We start from the raw sequence: 22,734 nt of genomic DNA on the forward strand, positions 1-22,734 counted from the left end.
TCTTGACATTTTCCGTCTTAAATATGGTGTAAACCCAGTTTCGGGGAGAAATTCAGGGTGGGTTTACCCTTATGATAGCCCATACTTACACCATCCAGTTAACTATAAAAAAATCTAAAATTATCGTTCATTGCATTATTCGTTCAAGCAATCGCGACCCACTTGGTTTTTCCCTAATTTCATCGTTTAATTCGGTTTAATAGTGGTTAATTATATCGAAAAAATATACAAAAACGTTCATGAATGACCACGTTATAGGTCGACGACGACATAAACATCATCAACCCCGCGCGTAACTTTAACGACTCGGACTCGCAGGAGGGTGGGGGTAGCGACTCGTCGTCCAGTAGCACGAGCAGCAGCAGGGACAGTAACACCCCCGTGGCGTTAAACCGTTGCGGTTTAGATAACGCGTTGGGCGATACACCGGAAACTGTCGTCGTCAAGGATACGGTCGATAATTCTTGCGATTCAGAGGCGTGCTTAGACGAAAAATGGTAGATATTGAAGTTAATCGTGAAAATCGCCACTAATTTTCTCACTGTTGCATCTTAATTAGGCCTAAATTCGAACCTACCACGGACACGGAGGAGGAATCGAGGAGACAGTCCAAGGACGAGAGCAGCAGCTCGGAATCCCCGAATTCCGGGGACGAGTATTGTATTTATTTCTATAATAGGTCACATGAGGTAACAATTAACCAGGGGGGTCAACTATTTAACCGTTTAATTTTCGTATAATTATGGTTGCAGGAGGGTAATTCGCCCGATAAACCGTCTACAAGTCATGTGGGTGCCTTAGCGGCGGACCAGACCGACGGGAAATCGGACGTTTTCTCGGAAATCCGGAAGTGTAACGACCCTTGGGACGTTTTGTTTGCCAGGGCGGAGGGTCTGTACGCCCATGGACACGGTAGAGAGGCCTGCATCCTGGGTAAGCCTTAATTAATTTATAAAGTGTCTTATTTGTTATTGCTCAATAACTCTAAAAGTTATTGAGGGATTTTTATGATTCTTTCGGGAGTTTATAGGGGGTTCCCTGAGGATTATTTTCTTACCAAACATGCCCTTTTAGGTGCAAAATTCACTTTGCTACAGCCGTTTTAGTCTGTTATTAAATTATTCATACAAGTCTCACTTCTATCCTTGATAATTTAAAAACTATTCCAGGCATTTTAATGGGGCTTTCACTAAAAGTTGACATGATTCCTAAGGAACATTTTGATATACAAAGAACCCCTGTAGCTGAAGAACTTTCTGAGTTAGACTCAGATTTACGAGGAATGGACCTAGTTCGAGTTTACTATTTAACAACCGTTCATAGAGAGACACTTTTGAGGATAACTTAAAAAGTTATTGAGGGATTTTCATATTTCTTTCAAGGCATTATAGGGGGTTCTTCGAGGATTATTTTCTTACCAAACGGGTTGTTTTAGGTGCAAAATTCGTGAAAGAACAGCTGTTTCAGTGGCGCCGAAAGTGGTCTGCTAATAAATCGAAACCGGAAAAATTGTTTTGGGTTCTTTGGCCTATAACTCGGGTTCTAGTGCTCCGATTTCAATGATTTATGCTTTAAATTATTTCAGAGACTTCTCTTAACATCTCTATAAATTTTTATTGAAATCCTTTTAATAGTTAATTTTTTATTCAAATTTTTGTACATGACCTCGTAATAAAGCAAAACCGGAAAAATTACTTTGGGTTCTTTGGCCTATAACTCGGGTTCTAGTGCTCCGATTTCAATGATTTATGCTTTAAATTATTTCAGAGACTTCTCTTAACATCTCTATAAATTTTTATTGAAATCCCTTTAATAGCTAATTTTTTATTCAAATTTTTGTACATGACCTCGTAATAAAGCAAAACCGGAAAAATTACTTTGGGTTCTTTGGCCTATAACTCGGGTTCTAGTGCTCCGATTTCAATGATTTATGCTTTAAATTATTTCAGAGACTTCTCTTAACATCTCTATACATTTTTATTGAAATCCCTTTAATAGCTAATTTTTTATTCAAATTTTTGTACATGACCTCGTAATAAAGCAAAACCGGAAAAATTACTTTGGGTTCTTTGGCCTATAACTCGGGTTCTAGTGCTCCGATTTCAATGATTTTTACTTTAAATTAATTCAGAGACTTTTCTTAACATCTCTATACATTTTTATTAAAATCCCTTTAATAGTTAAATTTTTATTCAAATTTTTGTACATGACCTCGTAATAAAGCAAAACCGGAAAAATTACTTTGGGTTCTTTGGCCTATAACTCGGGTTCTAGTGCTCCGATTTCAATGATTTTTACTTTAAATTAATTCAGAGACTTTTCTTAACATCTCTATACATTTTTATTAAAATCCCTTTAATAGTTAAATTTTGATTCAAATTTTTGTACATGACCTCGTAATAAAGCAAAACCGGAAAAATTACTTTGGGTTCTTTGGCCTATAACTCGGGTTCTAGTGCTTCGATTTCAATGATTTCTGCTTTAAATTATTTCAGGGACTTCTCTTAACATCTCTATGAAATTTCATTTAAATCCCTCTAATAATTAATTTTTTATTCGAATTTTTGTAGGTAACCTCGTAATACAGCAAAAATTGGAAAATTGTTTTTGAGGTTCTCTGGCCTGTAACTTGGGTTCTAGTGCTCCGATTTCAATGATTTTTACTTTAAATTAATTCGGGGACTTCTCTTAACATCTCCATGAAATTTCATCAAAATCCCTCTAATAATTAATTTTTTATTTGGATTTTTGTAAGTGACGTCTCAATAAAGCAAAACCGAAAAAATTGTTTTGTGTTCTTTGGCCTATAACTCGGGTTCTAGTGCTCCGATTTCAATGATTGCTGCTTTAAATTATTTCAGGGACCTGTCTTAACATCTCTATAAATTTTTATTGAAATCCCTTTAATAGTTAATTTTTTATTCAAATTTTTGTACATGACCTCGTAATAAAGCAAAACCGGAAAAATTACTTTGGGTTCTTTGGCCTATAACTCGGGTTCTAGTGCTCCGATTTCAATGATTTATGCTTTAAATTATTTCAGAGACTTCTCTTAACATCTCTATACATTTTTATTGAAATCCCTTTAATAGCTAATTTTTTATTCAAATTTTTGTACATGACCTCGTAATAAAGCAAAACCGGAAAAATTACTTTGGGTTCTTTGGCCTATAACTCGGGTTCTAGTGCTCCGATTTCAATGATTTATGCTTTAAATTATTTCAGAGACTTCTCTTAACATCTCTATAAATTTTTATTGAAATCCCTTTAATAGTTAATTTTTTATTCAAATTTTTGTACATGACCTCGTAATAAAGCAAAACCGGAAAAATTACTTTGGGTTCTTTGGCCTATAACTCGGGTTCTAGTGCTCCGATTTCAATGATTTTTACTTTAAATTAATTCAGAGACTTTTCTTAACATCTCTATACATTTTTATTAAAATCCCTTTAATAGTTAAATTTTGATTCAAATTTTTGTACATGACCTCGTAATAAAGCAAAACCGGAAAAATTACTTTGGGTTCTTTGGCCTATAACTCGGGTTCTAGTGCTTCGATTTCAATGATTTCTGCTTTAAATTATTTCAGGGACTTCTCTTAACATCTCTATGAAATTTCATTTAAATCCCTCTAATAATTAATTTTTTATTCGAATTTTTGTAGGTAACCTCGTAATACAGCAAAAATTGGAAAATTGTTTTTGAGGTTCTCTGGCCTGTAACTTGGGTTCTAGTGCTCCGATTTCAATGATTTTTACTTTAAATTAATTCGGGGACTTCTCTTAACATCTCCATGAAATTTCATCAAAATCCCTCTAATAATTAATTTTTTATTTGGATTTTTGTAAGTGACGTCTCAATAAAGCAAAACCGAAAAAATTGTTTTGTGTTCTTTGGCCTATAACTCGGGTTCTAGTGCTCCGATTTCAATGATTGCTGCTTTAAATTATTTCAGGGACCTGTCTTAACATCTCTATAAATTTTTATTGAAATCCCTTTAATAGTTAATTTTTTATTCAAATTTTTGTACATGACCTCGTAATAAAGCAAAACCGGAAAAATTACTTTGGGTTCTTTGGCCTATAACTCGGGTTCTAGTGCTCCGATTTCAATGATTTATGCTTTAAATTATTTCAGAGACTTCTCTTAACATCTCTATAAATTTTTATTGAAATCCCTTTAATAGTTAATTTTTTATTCAAATTTTTGTACATGACCTCGTAATAAAGCAAAACCGGAAAAATTACTTTGGGTTCTTTGGCCTATAACTCGGGTTCTAGTGCTCCGATTTCAATGATTTTTACTTTAAATTAATTCAGAGACTTTTCTTAACATCTCTATACATTTTTATTAAAATCCCTTTAATAGTTAAATTTTGATTCAAATTTTTGTACATGACCTCGTAATAAAGCAAAACCGGAAAAATTACTTTGGGTTCTTTGGCCTATAACTCGGGTTCTAGTGCTTCGATTTCAATGATTTCTGCTTTAAATTATTTCAGGGACTTCTCTTAACATCTCTATGAAATTTCATTTAAATCCCTCTAATAATTAATTTTTTATTCGAATTTTTGTAGGTAACCTCGTAATACAGCAAAAATTGGAAAATTGTTTTTGAGGTTCTCTGGCCTGTAACTTGGGTTCTAGTGCTCCGATTTCAATGATTTTTACTTTAAATTAATTCGGGGACTTCTCTTAACATCTCCATGAAATTTCATCAAAATCCCTCTAATAATTAATTTTTTATTTGGATTTTTGTAAGTGACGTCTCAATAAAGCAAAACCGAAAAAATTGTTTTGTGTTCTTTGGCCTATAACTCGGGTTCTAGTGCTCCGATTTCAATGATTGCTGCTTTAAATTATTTCAGGGACCTGTCTTAACATCTCTATAAATTTTTATTGAAATCCCTTTAATAGTTAATTTTTTATTCAAATTTTTGTACATGACCTCGTAATAAAGCAAAACCGGAAAAATTACTTTGGGTTCTTTGGCCTATAACTCGGGTTCTAGTGCTCCGATTTCAATGATTTATGCTTTAAATTATTTCAGAGACTTCTCTTAACATCTCTATACATTTTTATTGAAATCCCTTTAATAGCTAATTTTTTATTCAAATTTTTGTACATGACCTCGTAATAAAGCAAAACCGGAAAAATTACTTTGGGTTCTTTGGCCTATAACTCGGGTTCTAGTGCTCCGATTTCAATGATTTATGCTTTAAATTATTTCAGAGACTTCTCTTAACATCTCTATAAATTTTTATTGAAATCCCTTTAATAGTTAATTTTTTATTCAAATTTTTGTACATGACCTCGTAATAAAGCAAAACCGGAAAAATTACTTTGGGTTCTTTGGCCTATAACTCGGGTTCTAGTGCTCCGATTTCCATGATTTTTACTTTAAATTAATTCAGGGACTTCTCTTAACATCTCCATGAAATTTCATTTAAATCCCTCTAAGAATTAATTTTTTATTCAAATTTTTGTAAGTGACGTCCCAATAAAGCAAAACTGGAATTTTTTTTTAGGTTCTCTGGCCTGTAACTTGGGTTCTAGTGCTCCGATTTCAATGATTTTTACTTTAAATTAATTCAGAGACTCCTCTTAACATCTCTATAAATTTTTATTGAAATTCCTTTAATAGTTAATTTTTTATTCAAATTTTTGTACATCACCTCGTATTAAAGCAAAACCGGAAAAATTACTTTGGGTTCTTTGGCTTATAACTCGGGTTCTAGTGCTTCGATTTCAATGATTTTTACTTTAAATTAATTCAGAGACTTCTCTTAACATCTCTATAAATTTTTATTGAAATCCCTTTAATAGTTAATTTTTTATTCAAATTTTTGTACATCACCTCGTAATAAAGCAAAACCGGAAAAATTATGTTGGGTTCTTTGGCCTATAACTCGGGTTCTAGTGCTCCGATTTCCATGATTTTTACTTTAAATTAATTCAGAGACTTCTCTTAACATCTCTATGAACTTTCATTGAAATCCCTCTAAGAATTAATTTTTTATTCGAATTTTTGTGACGTCTCAATAAAGCAAAACCGGAATAATTGTTTTGGGTTCTCTGCTCTATAACTCGCGTTCTAGTGGTCCGATTTTCATGATTTTTGCTTTAAATTAATTCAAGGACTTTTCTTAACACCTCTATGAAATTTCATTGAAATCCCTCTAATAACTAATTTTTTTTCAAATGTTTGTAAGTGACATCCCAAAACTACAAAAATCCCTTTTGGCCGATTGTTTTTATATTACGAGAAGCCACAATCCGGTTACTTGACTCCTCCAAATTATCAATTCGACTTCTATAAACCAAAGACCTAAGACTACCCGCGGAAAAAAAAAATCAAGCGGATTTAAGTCGGGCAATCGTGCGGGCCCAAGGCTGGATACCTTCATGAGCCAATCAAAATAGTCACATTTCATTCACTTATTTAAGAAATTCGTGTTCAACGACGACGTTTCGATCCTCCATTGGACCTTCTTCACGTTTCCCCAAATATATATTTAGCTTTCAAACAGTTGGCAATATTTTGAGGTCTAATAAGAGGATCGAAACGTCGCTTAATAAACAAAAACGTTTTTTTTTTAAATTTAATTTTTAAAGTTCCATCATGAAATGTTAGAAACTTTTTAAATCAGGAGTGTGGAAATAAAAGGCTCATTAGAGATAATGTTGCTGTAAACTGGCCGGCGCGATCTCCGCACTTAAACCCACGGGATTATTTCTTATGTTGGAGCATCTTAAGACCGTAGTTTACTACACCAAGGTGATCCTATTTAAATCTGGAGTCGGCAATGTCTCTACACTTTTTAATGCGGAAAAAAATCAAGGGGGTTTAAGTCGGGAGACCGTGCGGGCCCATAGGTTGAACAACTTATCCAACGACCTGGATACGTATAATATTAAAATACTACGAGCAAAAAGAGCATTTTTAGTGCAAAATCTAAGAGGTTTTAATTGTTTTTTTTAATTAGGTGTTAAATTAGCCGAGGAACTGTTGGCTAATCCACCCAATCTGATGATCGAAGTACCTCAGATCCCGAAGAAGAAAGGAAAGAAGTCTTATGTTAATCCGGCGACGCATCAGCTCAGTGTCGTAGCATCGGGGACTTTATCTAAGGGTGGCTTTTTGTGTTCGGTTTTATCGGAGAACCCGGAACACTTTCATCTGGCTTTCAGGTAAAAACTTCCATAACTTCGTTATTTTTTGATTTATGACTAAATGTTGTTCTATATAATTTGTTGTATTTTTGATGAGGAATCTAATGGTAAAAGAATTTTTTTTATATTCCTAATAGTTTTCGAGAAAATGAGGAAAAACTGTTTAAAGGTTTTCCCCAATTTTCCGGAAAACTGTAGCTGAAAAAAATTATTTTTCAATTGCATCTGATGCCCATTGACATTTCAAGCAACTTTTGTTTAAACAATTTTTTTCTGCAGTCAATAGTTTTTCAGAAAAAAAATAAAAATCGAAATTATGAACATTTTCCCATAGGTACCCCTTTGGATTTTTTGAGGAGAAAACTTTTAGGAAATTTTGGTATAACTTTTTTCTGGAACATTTCTCAAAAAAGTTTTATAAGACTTTTTTGAAGCTTTTTGGGCGTTTTATTAATTTGCAAAAAAAAATTATATTTTTTCCAAAAAAAATTTTTTCAAAATTTTCAACCAGAATTTTTTCAGTTTTTCGAAAATCTTCCATAACTTCGTTATTTTTCGATTTACGACCAAATGTTATTCTTTATGATTCGTTCTATTTTTGATTTGGAATCTAGTGCTAAAAGATAATTTTAAACTTTCCCAATAGTTTTCGAGAAAATTAGGAAAATGTGTTTAAGGGTTTTTGCCGATTTTCTGGAAAACTGTTGAAGGAAAAAAATATTTTTTAGTTGCGTCTGATGCACACTGAGATTCCAAACAACTTTTGTTTTAAAAATTTTTTTCTTTGACTAAAAGTTTTCAAGAAAAAAAATAAAAACTAAAATTATAGGCATTTTTTTCTTTCAATTTGTTGAGGAAGACTTTTTGTGAAAATTGAGCATAACTTTGTCCAGGTACATTTTTCAAAAAAGTTTTATAAGACTTTTTTGGAGCATTTTGAGCAATTTATCGATTCACAGAAACACTTTAATTTTTTTCGAAAAAAAAATTTTTTCAAATTTTTCACCCGAAATTTTAAAAAAATTTCAAAAATCTTCCATAACTTCGTTATTTTTCGACTTACGACCAAATGTTATTCTTTATGATTTGTTCTATTTTTGATTTGGAATCTAGTGCTAAAAGAAAATTTTTAATTTTCCCAATAGTTTTCGAGAAAATGAGGAAAAACTGTTTAAAGGTTTTCCCCAATTTTCCGGAAAACTGTTGCAGGAAAAAATTATTTTTCAATTGCATCTGATGCCCATTGACATTTCAAGCAACTTTTGTTTTAATAATTTTTTTCTCCAACCAATAGTTTACCAGAAAAAAAATAAAAACCGAAATTATGAACATTTTCCCATAGGTACCCCTCTGGATTTTTTGAGGAGGAAACTTTTAGGAAATTTTGGTATAACTTTTTTCTGGAACATTTCTCAAAAAAGTTTTATAAGACTTTTTTGAAGCTTTTTGGGCGTTTTATTAATTTGCAAAAAAAAAATTATATTTTTTTGCAAAAAAAATTTTTCAAAATTTTTACCCAGAATTTTTTCAGTTTTTCGAAAATCTTCTATAACTTCGTTATTTTTCGATTTACGACCAAATGTTACTCTTTATGATTCATTCTATTTTTGATTTGGAATCTAGTGCTAAAAGAAAATTTTTAATTTTCCCAATAGTTTTCGAGAAAATGAGGAAAAACTGTTTAAAGGTTTTCCCCAATTTTCCGGAAAACTGTTGCAGGAAAAAATTATTTTTCAATTGCATCTGATGCCCATTGACATTTCAAGCAACTTTTGTTTTAATAATTTTTTTCTCCAACCAATAGTTTACCAGAAAAAAAATAAAAACCGAAATTATGAACATTTTCCCATAGGTACCCCTCTGGATTTTTTGAGGAGGAAACTTTTAGGAAATTTTGGTATAACTTTTTTCTGGAACATTTCTCAAAAAAGTTTTATAAGACTTTTTTGAAGCTTTTTGGGCGTTTTATTAATTTGCAAAAAAAAAATTATATTTTTTTGCAAAAAAAATTTTTCAAAATTTTTACCCAGAATTTTTTCAGTTTTTCGAAAATCTTCTATAACTTCGTTATTTTTCGATTTACGACCAAATGTTACTCTTTATGATTCATTCTATTTTTGATTTGGAATCTAGTGCTAAAAGAAAATTTTTAATTTTCCCAATAGTTTTCGAGAAAATGAGGAAAAACTGTTTAAAGGTTTTCCCCAATTTTCCGGAAAACTGTTGCAGGAAAAAATTATTTTTCAATTGCATCTGATGCCCATTGACATTCCAAGCAACTTTTGTTTTAATAATTTTTTTCTGCAGTCAATAGTTTTCCAGAAAAAAAATAAAAACCGAAATTATGAACATTTTTCCAGGGGTACCCCTTTGCATTTTGTGACGAGGACATTTTTGGGAAATTTAGGTATAACTTTTTTCTGGAACATTTCTCAAAAAAGTTTTATAAGACTTTTTTGGAGCATTTTGGGCGATTTATCGATTCACAGAAAAATTTTATTTTTTTTCGAAAAAAGAATTTTTCCAATTTTTTTACCCGAAATTTTTAAAATTTTTCAAAAATCTTCCATAACTTCGTTACTTTTCGATTTACGACCAAATGTTATTTTTTATGATTTGTTCTATTTTTGATTTGGAATCTAGTGCTAAAAGAAAATTTTTAATTTTTCCAATAGTTTTCGAGAAAATGAGGAAAAACTGTTTAAAGGTTTTCCCTAATTTTCCGGAAAACTGTAGCTGAAAAAAATTATTTTTCAATTGCATCTGATGCCCATTGACATTTCAAGCAACTTTTGTTTAAACAATTTTTTTCTGCAGTCAATAGTTTTTCAGAAAAAAAATAAAAACTGAAATTATTAACATTTTCCCATGGGTACCCCTTTGGATTTTTCAAGGAAGAAACTTTTGGAAATTTTGGTATAACTTTTTTCTGGAACATTTCTCAAAAAAGTTTTATAAGACTTTTTTGAAGCTTTTTGGGCGTTTTATTAATTTGCAAAAAAAAATTATATTTTTTCCAAAAAAAATTTTTTCAAAATTTTCAACCAGAATTTTTTCAGTTTTTCGAAAATCTTCCATAACTTCGTTATTTTTCGATTTACGACCAAATGTTATTTTTTATGATTTGTTCTATTTTTGATTTGGAATCTAGTGCTAAAAGAAAATTTTAAACTTTCCCAATAGTTTTCGAGAAAATGCGGAAAAACTGTTTAAAGGTTTTCCTCATTTTTTCCGGAAAACTGTTGCAGGAAAAAATTATTTTTCAATTGCATCTGATGCCCATTGACATTTCAAGCAACTTTTGTTTAAACAATTTTATTCTGCAGTCAATAGTTTTTCAGAAAAAAAATAAAAACCGAAATTATGAACATTTTTCCATGGGTACCCCTTTGGATTTTTTGAGGAGGAAGCTTTTGGGAAATTTAGGTATAACTTTTTTCTGGAACATTTCTCAAAAAAGTTTTATAAGACTTTTTTGAAGCTTTTTGGGCCTTTTATTAATTTGCAAAAAAAAATTATATTTTTTCCAAAAAAAATTTTTTCAAAATTTTCACCCAGAATTTTTTCAGTTTTTCGAAAATCTTCTATAACTTCGTTATTTTTCGATTTACGACCAAATGTTATTTTTTATGATTTGTTCTATTTTTGATTTGGAATCTAGTGCTAAAAGAAAATTTTCAATTTTCCCAATAGCTTTCGAGAAAATGAGGACAAACTGTTTAAAGGTTTTCCCAAATTTTCCGAAAAACTGTTGGAGAAAAAAAATATTTTTCACTTGCATCTGATGCCCATTGACTTTCCAAATAGTTTTTGTTATAAAAAATTTTTTCTGCAGTCAATAGTTTTCCAGAAAAAAAATAAAAACCGAAATTATGAACATTTTTCCAGGGGTACCCCTTTGGATTTTGTGACGAGGACATTTTTGGGAAATTTAGGTATAACTTTTTTCTGGAACATTCCTCAAAAAAGTTTTATAAGACTTTTTCCAAGCTTTTTGGGCGTTTAATTAATTTGCAAAAAAAAATTATATTTTTTCCAAAAAAAATTTTTTCAAAATTTTCACCCAGAATTTTTTCAGTTTTTCGAAAATCTTCTATAACTTCGTTATTTTTCGATTTACGACCAAATGTTACTCTTTATGATTCGTTCTATTTTTGATTTGGAATCTAATGCTAAAAGAAAATTTTTAATTTTCCCAATAGTTTTCGAGAAAATGAGGAAAAACTGTTTAAAGGTTTTCCCCAATTTTCCGGAAAACTGTTGCAGGAAAAAATTATTTTTCAATTGCATCTGATGCCCATTGACATTTCAAGCAACTTTTGTTTAAACAATTTTTTTCTGCAGTCAATAGTTTTTCAGAAAAAAAATAAAAACCGAAATTATGAACATTTTCCCATAGGTACCTCTTTGGATTTTTTGAGGAGGAAACTTTTAGGAAATTTTGGTATAACTTTTTTCTGGAACATTTCTCAAAAAAATTTTATAAGACTTTTTTGAAGCTTTTTGGGCGATCTATCAATTTACACAAAAAATAATATTTTTCAAAAAACATTTTTTTTTTCATTTTTCTAAAAAAAAATTTTCAAAAATCTTTCATATTTTTTTTATTTGGTAATTTACGACTAAATCTTATTCTATATGATTTGTTCTATTTTTGATGAGAAATTCGTTGCAAAAAGAATTTTTTTAATATTCCCAATTGTTTTTGAGAAAATTAGGGAAATCTGTTCAAAGGCTTTCTCAATTGAAATCTAGAAAATCGTTGAACATAAAAATTATTTCTCTATTCGATCCGACGCCCATTGACTTATTTCCCTTAAGGGCTTCAAGAGCCCGAGGCTCGTTGACGTAAAAACCTGCGACAAAAAACCCTCAAATAAAAAGTCTGGAAGGTTCAAATCGGGTGGTCTACCAGGCCACATTTTTTTTGTTTTTTTTTTTTGTTACGTTTATCACATATACAATAGTTGTTGATCCAAAGTTGATCCCAAGTTGACTCGATCTACACAGGTTCCTCTAAAGCTTTTGATCGCGTCAGTCAAGGGTTTTCGGTATTGTTAATCCTCTATTTGTTGGAGTAAGAACTCGAACTGACTTACCATTATTGTGGCCCTGTTTCGTTTTGCTTCTGAAAAATTGTCTGAACATAAAACCCAGCCTGAATATTCACCCGATTTATATCTTATTGGGTTTTTGTTTTCCGTTGTTTTAGGGTGGGTATGTTCGGTTTAGAAATGGCCCGACCTCCCGCCAGTACGAAACCTTTAGAGGTAAAATTGGCGAATCAGGAGGTGGAACTGGTGAATCAATTGAAAAGACTGCCTTTAGGACATAAGGAGTTACAAATTTTAAGGAAACGAGCCGAACAAATTAAAGGTAAGCGTTTATATAGTTGTTAGTACATAAAGACGTTTTTTTTAAATTTATTATTAAAATAACTGTTTTTTTTTTAACTTATGAATTGAGAGGTTTAGGACATAATATACATTCATAAGAACAAGGAACCTTTTGTCCCTGCGACCTGTTTTAGAATCAATTAACTGTTTTACCTACAGTTAATAAAAAATCATGAATAAAATCAATTAATTGAACTGTATCCATTATCAGAAATGGGAAACTATAGATTGCAATATCAAAAAAAATTAAGTATACAAATTTTTGCAGGTTTGCTTTATTGGGACGTCACTTACGAAAATTTGAATAAAAAATTAGTTATTAGAGGGATTCAAATGAAATTTCATGGAAATGTTAAGAAAAGTCCTTGAATTAATTTAAAACAGAAATCATGGAAATCGGATCATTAGAGCGGGAGTTACAGACCAGAGAACTCAAAACAATTTTTCTAGTTTTGCTTTACTGGGACGTCACTTACAAAAATTTGAATAAAAAATTAATTAGTTTAGGTATTTGAAGGAAATTTCATAGAAATGTTAAGAAAAGTCCTTGAATTAATTTAAAGCAAAAATTATGAAAATCGGAGCAGTAGAATAAGAGTTATAGACCAGAGAACCCAAAACAATTTTTCCAGTTTTGCTTTACTGGGACGTCACCTACAAGAATTTAAATAAAAAATTAAGTACTACAGGGATTTAAATGAAATTTCATGGCGATGTTAAGGGAAGTTCCTGAATTAATTTAAAACAGAAATCTTGAAAATCGGATCATTAGAACGCGAGTTATAGATCAGAGAACTCAAAACAATTTTTCCAGTTTTACTTTACTGGGACGTCACTTACAAAAATTTAAATAATAAATTAATTACTAGAGAGATTTAAATGAAATTTCACAGAGGTGTTAAGGAAGGTCCCTGAATTAATTTAAAGCAAAAATCATGAAAATCGGATCATTAGAACGCGAGTTATAAACCAGAGAACTCAAAACAATTATTCCAGTTTTGCTTTATTTGGATGTCACCTATCAAAAATTAGAATAATAAATTAATTACTTGAGGGATTTAAATGAAATTTTACAGAGACGTTAAGGAAAGTCCCTGAATTAATTTAAAGCAAAAATCATGAAAATCGGATCATTAGAACGCGAGTTATAAACCAGAGAACTCAAAACAATTTTTCCAGTTTTACTTTATTTGGAAGTCAACTACAAAAATTTAAATAACAAATTAATTTGTACAGGGATTTAAATGAAATTTTATAAAGATGTTATGGAAAGTCCCTGAATTAATTTAAAACAGAAATCATGGAAATCGGATCATTAGAACATGAGTTATAGACCAGAGAACCTAAAACAATTTTTCCAGTTTTGCTTTACTGGGACGTCACTTACAAAAATTTGACTAATTAATTAATTGCTAAAGGGATTTAAATGAAATTTTACAGAGATGTTAAGGGAAGTCCCTGAATTAATTTAAATCACAAATCATGAAAATCGGATCATTAGAACGCGAGTTATAAGCCAGAGAACTCAAAACAATTTTTCCAGTTTTGCTTTATTTGGACGTCACTTATAAAAATTTGAATAATAAATTAATTACTAGAGGGATTTAAATGAAATTTCACAGAGATGTTATGGAAAGTCCCTGAATTAATTTAAAGCAAAAATCATGAAAATCGGATGATTAGAACGCGAGTTATAGGCCAGAGAACTCAAAACAAATTTTCCAGTTTTGCTTTATTTGGACGTCAACTACAAAAATTTGAATAAAAAATTAATTAGTTTAGGTATTTGAAGGAAATTTCATAGAAATGTTAAGGAAAGTCCTTGAATTAATTTAAAGCAAAAATCATGCAAATCGGATCATTAGAGCAAGAGTTATAGACCAGAGAACTCAAAACAATTATTCCAGTTTTGCTTTATTTGGACGTCACCTATCAAAAATTTGAATAATAAATTAATTACTAGAGGGATTTCAATGAAATTTTACAGAGATGTTAAGGAAAGTACCTGAATTAATTTACAACAGAAATCATGAAAATCGGATCATTAGAACGCGAGTTATAGACCAGAGAACTCAAAACAATTTTTCCAGTTTTGCTTTACTGGGACGTCACATATAAAAATTTGATTAAAAAATTAATTAGTTTAGGTATTTGAATGAAATTACATAGAAATGTTAAGAAAAGTCCCTGAATTAATTTAAAGCAAAAATCATAGACATCGGATCATTAAAACGCGAATTATAGACCAGAGAACTCAAAACAATTTTTCCAGATTTGCTTTATTTGGACATCACCAACTAAAAATTTGAATAATAAATTAATTAGTTTAGGTATTTGAATGAAATTTCATAGAAATGTTAAGGAAAGTCCTTGAATTAATTTACAACAGAAATCATGAAAATCGGATCATTAGAATGCGAGTTATAGACCAGAGAACTCAAAACAATTTTCCCAGTTTTGCTTTACTGGGACGTCACTTACAAAAATTCGAATAAAAAATTAATTATTAGAGGGATTTAAATGAAATTTCGTGGAGATGTTAAGGAAAGCCCTTGAATTAATTTAAAACAGAAATCGTGGAAATCCGATCATTAGAACGGGAGTTATAGACCAGAGAACCCAAAACAATTTTTCCAGTCTTGCAAGTGCACGAATATATATAAACCAAAAACAGTTGTCTCTTTGTGAACTCGACAAAGGCCTTTGACACAGTATGTCAACAAAAACTAATCCATCTATAAAATTGTAGTAAGGCATTTACAATAATACCATTATTGGTTTTGAAGTTATATGGAAAAAAAAGACAAATCAAAATATTTCAAAAAGTATTAGACATACAAAAATGGTTCATATATGAAAACATTCCTCGGAAAAAGGTTTTTCATTTAGTTAGAACCTTTGTAGAAGTACCTCAAAGGGTTCTGAATAAAATAATTTGTAATAAAAAATTCACCCAGAAGTCAAAATTGATCTAGTTAAACCAATTTTTTTTACATAGAATTCATACATGAAGTACCCACTATGATGTGGTAATAACAATTACTTTAATAGCTTAGAACTTATACACTAAATATGTGTGCCTTTGACACGATAGGTCATTAAGAACTAATTCGTCTATTAAATTGTAATAATACCATTAATGGGTTAGAAGTTACATGGAAAAAAAGACAAATAAAAATATTTAATTTATTCCAAAAATCTTGTTACAGATAAATCAGAAAGTATTAGATTAGACGCACAAAAATGGTTGATACATGAAATCATTCTTTGGAAAATGCTTTTTCTTTTAGTACAACATCCATTTAAGCATCTCAAAGGGTTCTGAAATAATATTTAATAATAAATTGAGCAAAAAATTCACCCGGAAGCTTTTTTTACATAGAATTCATATATGAAGTGCCCACTCTGATATTGTAATAACAATTACTTTAATAGCTCAGAACTTATAATTGATCATACTAAATATCAAGAAATTATTGTTGAAAAACGTTTAAATGATGATCAACATATTTTAAGATAATTTATGAATTTTACGCTATTAAAAAGATTTTAAATAACAATTTTTTAATTATGTTATACAAGATATCCAACTAGGGTATCAGCACTTTATTTGTGCATTTAATCTCAGACGTGGCAACGCCGCCACTTACGGTGGGAGTCAAAATGTAAACGGGTTCAAGGAATTTCAGTTGCAATGGAGCCGTTTGCCGGAGAGCAACGCGCTTTTTGTCTACGTGACAGCACGCCGTCTATATCGCGCTCATTACCAATTATGACTATGCATTAGTGGACATTTTTAGTTATAACTTGAGAACTACTGGGAATATTTTCATTTTTTTTTACAGCAATATTAAGAAGTTTCTGAGGATTAATTTGAGGGTAAAAACGTTGTCCTAGACTAAAAATTGCGAAAGTTACAAGACTTTTGGTCGGAGCATCACTTTTTTGTCAATTTTCATAGTAAATGGTCACTATTCTTGAAAATATTTGAAGAAATAATTGGAAATGGCTCAAAAAGGTTGTTGTACAATAAAGTCTGCTTCTTTTCCAATAATTCCATACCAAAACGTTTTTTGTACCTCGAAAACTTCCTGAGTTAGAGTCAATTTTGTCTTATATTGTCTGAAACTTTTATTGGAAAATCAAGATTTTTATGCATCATTGGGCATTTTTTGGTATAACTTGGGAACTACCAAGAATATTTTTATAATTTTCTCACACAATTATTAAGAAATTCCTGAGGATGGATTTGAGGGTAAAAACGTCGTTCTAGATTAAAAACTTTGAGATCAAGAACGCTTTTGGTTGAGGCATATTTTTTCGCCAAATGGGTTTAGTTTTAGGTTAATATATTTGAACTAAAGCCCCATCAATTAAATTTGTAGTAATTTTGAAATTACTTCAAAGGTCTAAAAACTAATTTAAGTCTAAGTGAGTTAAGGGATGATGGAACTTACAAATACTAAAATCTAGACGAAATTAGGAATTGTGTATAGGCTGAAAACGATGTTCACCTACGACCAGAAGTGGTTTACATAGAGTTCATTTAAAAAATGCTGATAGTTCTGTCAGCATTTTTTAAATGAACTATATACACTCAGGACGTTTTATACTCTATTTCAAAGGCTAGCAACGCGTTTTTTAACCGTCAATTAATCTGAATCGAATTTATGTCCAAGCTGTCTATATTAAAACGTTTGTTTGTACTCTGTTTTTTTTTTGTATGTATCAGTGGAAACTTTTGGGTATAACTTGGGAACCACTGATAATATTTTCATAATTTTTTCACAACAATATTAAGAAATTTATGAGGATGGATTTAAGGTCCGAAACGTTATTGTTGACTAATTATTTCGGAAGCAAGAGCTTTTTTGATTGGGGCATGTTTTTTTGCCAATTTTCTTAGTAAATGTTTGTTATTTTTGAGAATATTTGAAGAAGTAATTGGAAATCGCTTAAACGGGCTTTTGCTCAAATAAATGTTTTTTTTTTTTCAATAATTTCATATCAAAACGTTTTTTGTAATTATATGCAATATCAAGGTTTTTTTTTTGTGAGACGACTATGCATTAGTGGACATTTTTAGATATAACTTGAGAACTACTGGGAATATTTTCATATTTTTTTACAGCAATATTAGGAAGTTCCTGAGGATAGATTTGAGAATAAAAACGTTGTCCTAGACTAAAAATTGCCAAAGTTACAAGACTTTTGGTTGGAGCATCACTTTTTTCTCAATTTTCATAGTAAATGGTCACTATTCTTGAAAATATTTGAAGAAATAATTGGAAATGGCTCAAAAAGGTGATTGTACAATAAAGTCTGCTTCTTTTCCAATAATTCCATACCAAAACGTTTTTTGTACCTCGAAAACTTCCCGAGTTAGAGTCAATTTTGTCTTATATTGTCTAAAACTTATATTGGAACATCAAGATTTTTATGCATCAGTGGGCATTTTTAGGTATAACATAAGAACCACTAGGAATATTTTTATAATTTTTTTTCAGCAATATTAAGAAGTTTCTGAGGATTAATTTGAGGGTAAAAACGTTGTTCTAGACTAAAAATTGCGAAAGTTACAAGACTTTTGGTTGGAGCATCACTTTTTTCTCAATTTTCATAGTAAATGGTCACTATTCTTGAAAATATTTGAAGAAATAATTGGAAATGGCTCAAAAAGGTGATTGTACAATAAAGTCTGCTTCTTTTCCAATAATTCCATACCAAAACGTTTTTTGTACCTCGAAAACTTCCTGAGTTAGAGTCAATTTTGTCTGAAACTCATATTGGAACATCAAGATTTTTATGCATCATTGGGCATTTTTTGGTATAACTTGGGAACTACTAAGAATATTTTTATAATTTTCTCACACAATTATTAAGAAATTCCTGAAGATGGATTTGAGGGTGAAAACGTCGTTCTAGATTAAAAACTTTGAGATCAAGAGCGCTTTTGGTTGAGGCATATTTTTTCGCCAATTGGGTTTAGTTTTAGGTTAATATATTTGAACTAAAGCCCCATCAATTAAATCTGTAGTAATTTTGAAATTACTTCAAAGGTCTAAAAACCGTGAATTTTGGCCTATTTTTTCCCAATTTAAGTCTAAGTGAGTTAAGGGATGATGGAACTTACAAATACTAAAATCTCGACGAAATTGGGAATTTTGTATAGGCTGAAAACGATGTTTGACCAGAGGTGGTTTACATAGAGTTCATTTAAAAAATGCTGATAGTTCTGTCAGCATTTTTTAAATGAACTATATACACTCAGGACGTTTTATACTCTATTTCAAAGGCTAGCAACGCGTTTTTTAACCGTCAATTAATCTGAATCGAATTTATGTCCAAGCTGTCTATATTAAAACGTTTGTTTGTACTCTGTTTTTTTTTTGTATGTATCAGTGGAAACTTTTGGGTATAACTTGGGAACCACTGATAATATTTTCATAATTTTTTCACAACAATATTAAGAAATTTATGAGGATGGATTTAAGGTCCGAAACGTTATTGTTGACTAATTATTTCGGAAGCAAGAGCTTTTTTGATTGGGGCATGTTTTTTTGCCAATTTTCTTAGTAAATGTTTGTTATTTTTGAGAATATTTGAAGAAGTAATTGGAAATCGCTTAAACGGGCTTTTGCTCAAATAAATGTTTTTTTTTTCAATAATTTCATATCAAAACGTTTTTTGTAATTATATGCAATATCAAGTTTTTTTTTTGTGAGACGACTATGCATTAGTGGACATTTTTAGATATAACTTGAGAACTACTGGGAATATTTTCATATTTTTTTACAGCAATATTAGGAAGTTCCTGAGGATAGATTTGAGAGTAAAAACGTTGTCCTAGACTAAAAATTGCCAAAGTTACAAGACTTTTGGTTGGAGCATCACTTTTTTCTCAATTTTCATAGTAAATGGTCACTATTCTTGAAAATATTTGAAGAAATAATTGGAAATGGCTCAAAAAGGTGATTGTACAATAAAGTCTGCTTCTTTTCCAATAATTTCATACCAAAACGTTTTTTATACCTCGAAAACTTCCTGAGTTAGAGTCAATTTTGTCTTATATTGTCTGAAACTTATATTGAAACATCAAGATTTTTATGCATCAGCGGGCATTTTTAGGTATAACTTAAGAATCACTAGAAATATTTTTATAATTTTTTTTCAGCAATTTTAAGAAGTTTCTGAGGATTAATTTGAGGGTAAAAACGTTGTCCTAGACTAAAAATTGCCAAAGTTACAAGACTTTTGGTTGGAGCATCACTTTTTTCTCAATTTTCATAGTAAATGGTCACTATTCTTGAAAATATTTCTAGAAATAATTGGAAATGGCTCAAAAAGGTTATTGTACAATAAAGTCTGCTTCTTTTCCAATAATTCCATACCAAAACGTTTTTTGTACCTCGAAAACTTCCTGAGTTAGAGTCAATTTTGTCTGAAACTTATATTGGAACATCAAGATTTTTATGCATCATTGGGCATTTTTTGGTATAACTTGGGAACTACTAAGAATATTTTTATAATTTTCTCACACAATTATTAAGAAATTCCTGAAGATGGATTTGAGGGTAAAAACGTCGTTCTAGATTAAAAACTTTGAGATCAAGAGCGCTTTTGGTTGAGGCATATTTTTTCGCCAAATGGGTTTAGTTTTAGGTTAATATATTTGAACTAAAGCCCCATCAATTAAATCTGTAGTAATTTTGAAATTACTTCAAAGGTCTAAAAACCGTGAATTTTGGCCTATTTTTTCCCAATTTAAGTCTAAGTGAGTTAAGGGATGATGGAACTTACAAATACTAAAATCTCGACGAAATTGGGAATTTTGTATAGGCTGAAAACGATGTTTGACCAGAGGTGGTTTACATAGAGTTCATTTAAAAAATGCTGATAGTTCTATCGGCATTTTTTAAATGAACTATATACACTCAGGACGTTTTATACTCTATTTCAAAGGCTAGCAACGCGTTTTTTAACCGTCAAATCTGAATCGAATTGTATGTCCAAGTTGTCTATATTAAAACGTTTGTTTGTACTCTGTTTTTTTTTGTATGTATCAGTGGAAACTTTTGGGTATAACTTGGGAACCACTGATAATATTTTCATAATTTTTTCACAACAATATTAAGAAATTTATGAGGATGGATTTAAGGTCCGAAACGTTATTGTTGACTAATTATTTCGGAAGCAAGAGCTTTTTTGATTGGGGCATGTTTTTTTGCCAATTTTCTTAGTAAATGTTTGTTATTTTTGAGAATATTTGAAGAAGTAATTGGAAATCGCTTAAACGGGCTTTTGCTCAAATAAATGTTTTTTTTTTTTAATAATTTCATATCAAAACGTTTTTTGTAATTATATGCAATATCAAGTTTTTTTTTTGTGAGACGACTATGCATTAGTGGACATTTTTAGATATAACTTGAGAACTACTGGGAATATTTTCATATTTTTTTACAGCAATATTAGGAAGTTCCTGAGGATAGATTTGAGAGTAAAAACGTTGTCCTAGACTAAAAATTGCCAAAGTTACAAGACTTTTGGTTGGAGCATCACTTTTTTCTCAATTTTCATAGTAAATGGTCACTATTCTTGAAAATATTTGAAGAAATAATTGGAAATAACTTAAAAAAGTTATTGTACAATAAAGTCTGCTTCTTTTCCAATAATTCCATACCAAAACGTTTTTTGTACCTCGAAAACTTCCCGAGTTAGAGTCAATTTTGTCTTATATTGTCTAAAACTTATATTGGAACATCAAGATTTTTATGCATCAGTGGGCATTTTTAGGTATAACTTAAGAACCACTAGGAATATTTTTATAATTTTTTTTCAGCAATATTAAGAAGTTTCTGAGGATTAATTTGAGGGTAAAAACGTTGTTCTAGACTAAAAATTGTGAAAGTTACAAGACTTTTGGTTGGATCATCACTTTTTTGTCAATTTTCATAGTAAATGTTCACTATTTTTGAGAATATTTTGAGAAATAATTGGAAATGGCTCAAAAAGGTTATTGTACAATAAAGTCTGCTTCTTTTCCAATAATTCCATACTAAAACGTTTTTTGTACCTCGAAAACTTCCTGAGTTAGAGTCAATTTTGTCTGAAACTTATATTGGAACATCAAGATTTTTATGCATCATTGGGCATTTTTTGGTATAACTTGGGAACTACTAAGAATATTTTTATAATTTTCTCACACAATTATTAAGAAATTCCTGAGGATGGATTTGAGGGTAAAAACGTCGTTCTAGATTAAAAACTTTGAGATCAAGAGCGCTTTTGGTTGAGGCATATTTTTTCGCCAAATGGGTTTAGTTTTAGGTTAATATATTTGAACTAAAGCCCCATCAATTAAATTTGTAGTAATTTTGAAATTACTTCAAAGGTCTAAAAACTAATTTAAGTCTAAGTGAGTTAAGGGATGATGGAACTTACAAATACTAAAATCTAGACGAAATTAGGAATTGTGTATAGGCTGAAAACGATGTTCACCTACGACCAGAAGTGGTTTACATAGAGTTCATTTAAAAAATGCTGATAGTTCTGTCAGCATTTTTTAAATGAACTATATACATTCAGGACGTTTTATACTCTATTTCAAAGGCTAGCAACGCGTTTTTTAACCGTCAATTAATCTGAATCGAATTTATGTCCAAGCTGTCTATATTAAAACGTTTGTTTGTACTCTGTTTTTTTTTTGTATGTATCAGTGGAAACTTTTGGGTATAACTTGGGAACCACTGATAATATTTTCATAATTTGTTCACTGTAACATTAAGGCATTCCCGAGGATGGACTTGAGAGTAAAAACGTTGTCCTAGACTAAAAATTGCGAAAGTTACAAGACTTTTGGTTGGAGCATCACTTTTTTGTCAATTTTCATAGTAAATGTTCACTATTTTTGAGAATATTTCGAGAAATAATTGGAAATGGCTCAAAAAGGTTATTGTACAATAAAGTCTGCTTCTTTTCCAATAATTTCATACCAAAACGTTTTTTATACCTCGAAAACTTCCTGAGTTAGAGTCAATTTTGTCTTATATTGTCTGAAACTTATATTGAAACATCAAGATTTTTATGCATCAGCGGGCATTTTTAGGTATAACTTAAGAATCACTAGAAATATTTTTATAATTTTTTTTCAGCAATTTTAAGAAGTT

The 22,734-nt window shown here is 30.4% G+C and overlaps 1 protein-coding gene across 50 annotated transcripts in view; it reads left to right on the plus strand.

The window, feature by feature from the left end:
* LOC126747889 (zinc finger SWIM domain-containing protein 8 homolog) overlaps positions 1-22,734 on the plus strand; it is a 140,852-nt gene that overhangs the window by 40,250 nt on the left and 77,868 nt on the right. For all 50 annotated transcript variants that reach the window (XM_050456803.1, XM_050456825.1, XM_050456828.1 and 47 more), the window contains exons 12-16: positions 259-497; positions 560-689; positions 753-933; positions 6,986-7,190; positions 12,385-12,548. In XM_050456803.1, coding sequence (XP_050312760.1) covers positions 259-497; positions 560-689; positions 753-933; positions 6,986-7,190; positions 12,385-12,548 — 919 coding nt within the window. The remainder of the gene's footprint in view (positions 1-258; positions 498-559; positions 690-752; positions 934-6,985; positions 7,191-12,384; positions 12,549-22,734) is intronic.

Source organism: Anthonomus grandis, chromosome 20 (assembly GCF_022605725.1).
Source record: "Anthonomus grandis grandis chromosome 20, icAntGran1.3, whole genome shotgun sequence".
NCBI lineage: Eukaryota > Metazoa > Arthropoda > Insecta > Coleoptera > Curculionidae > Anthonomus > Anthonomus grandis.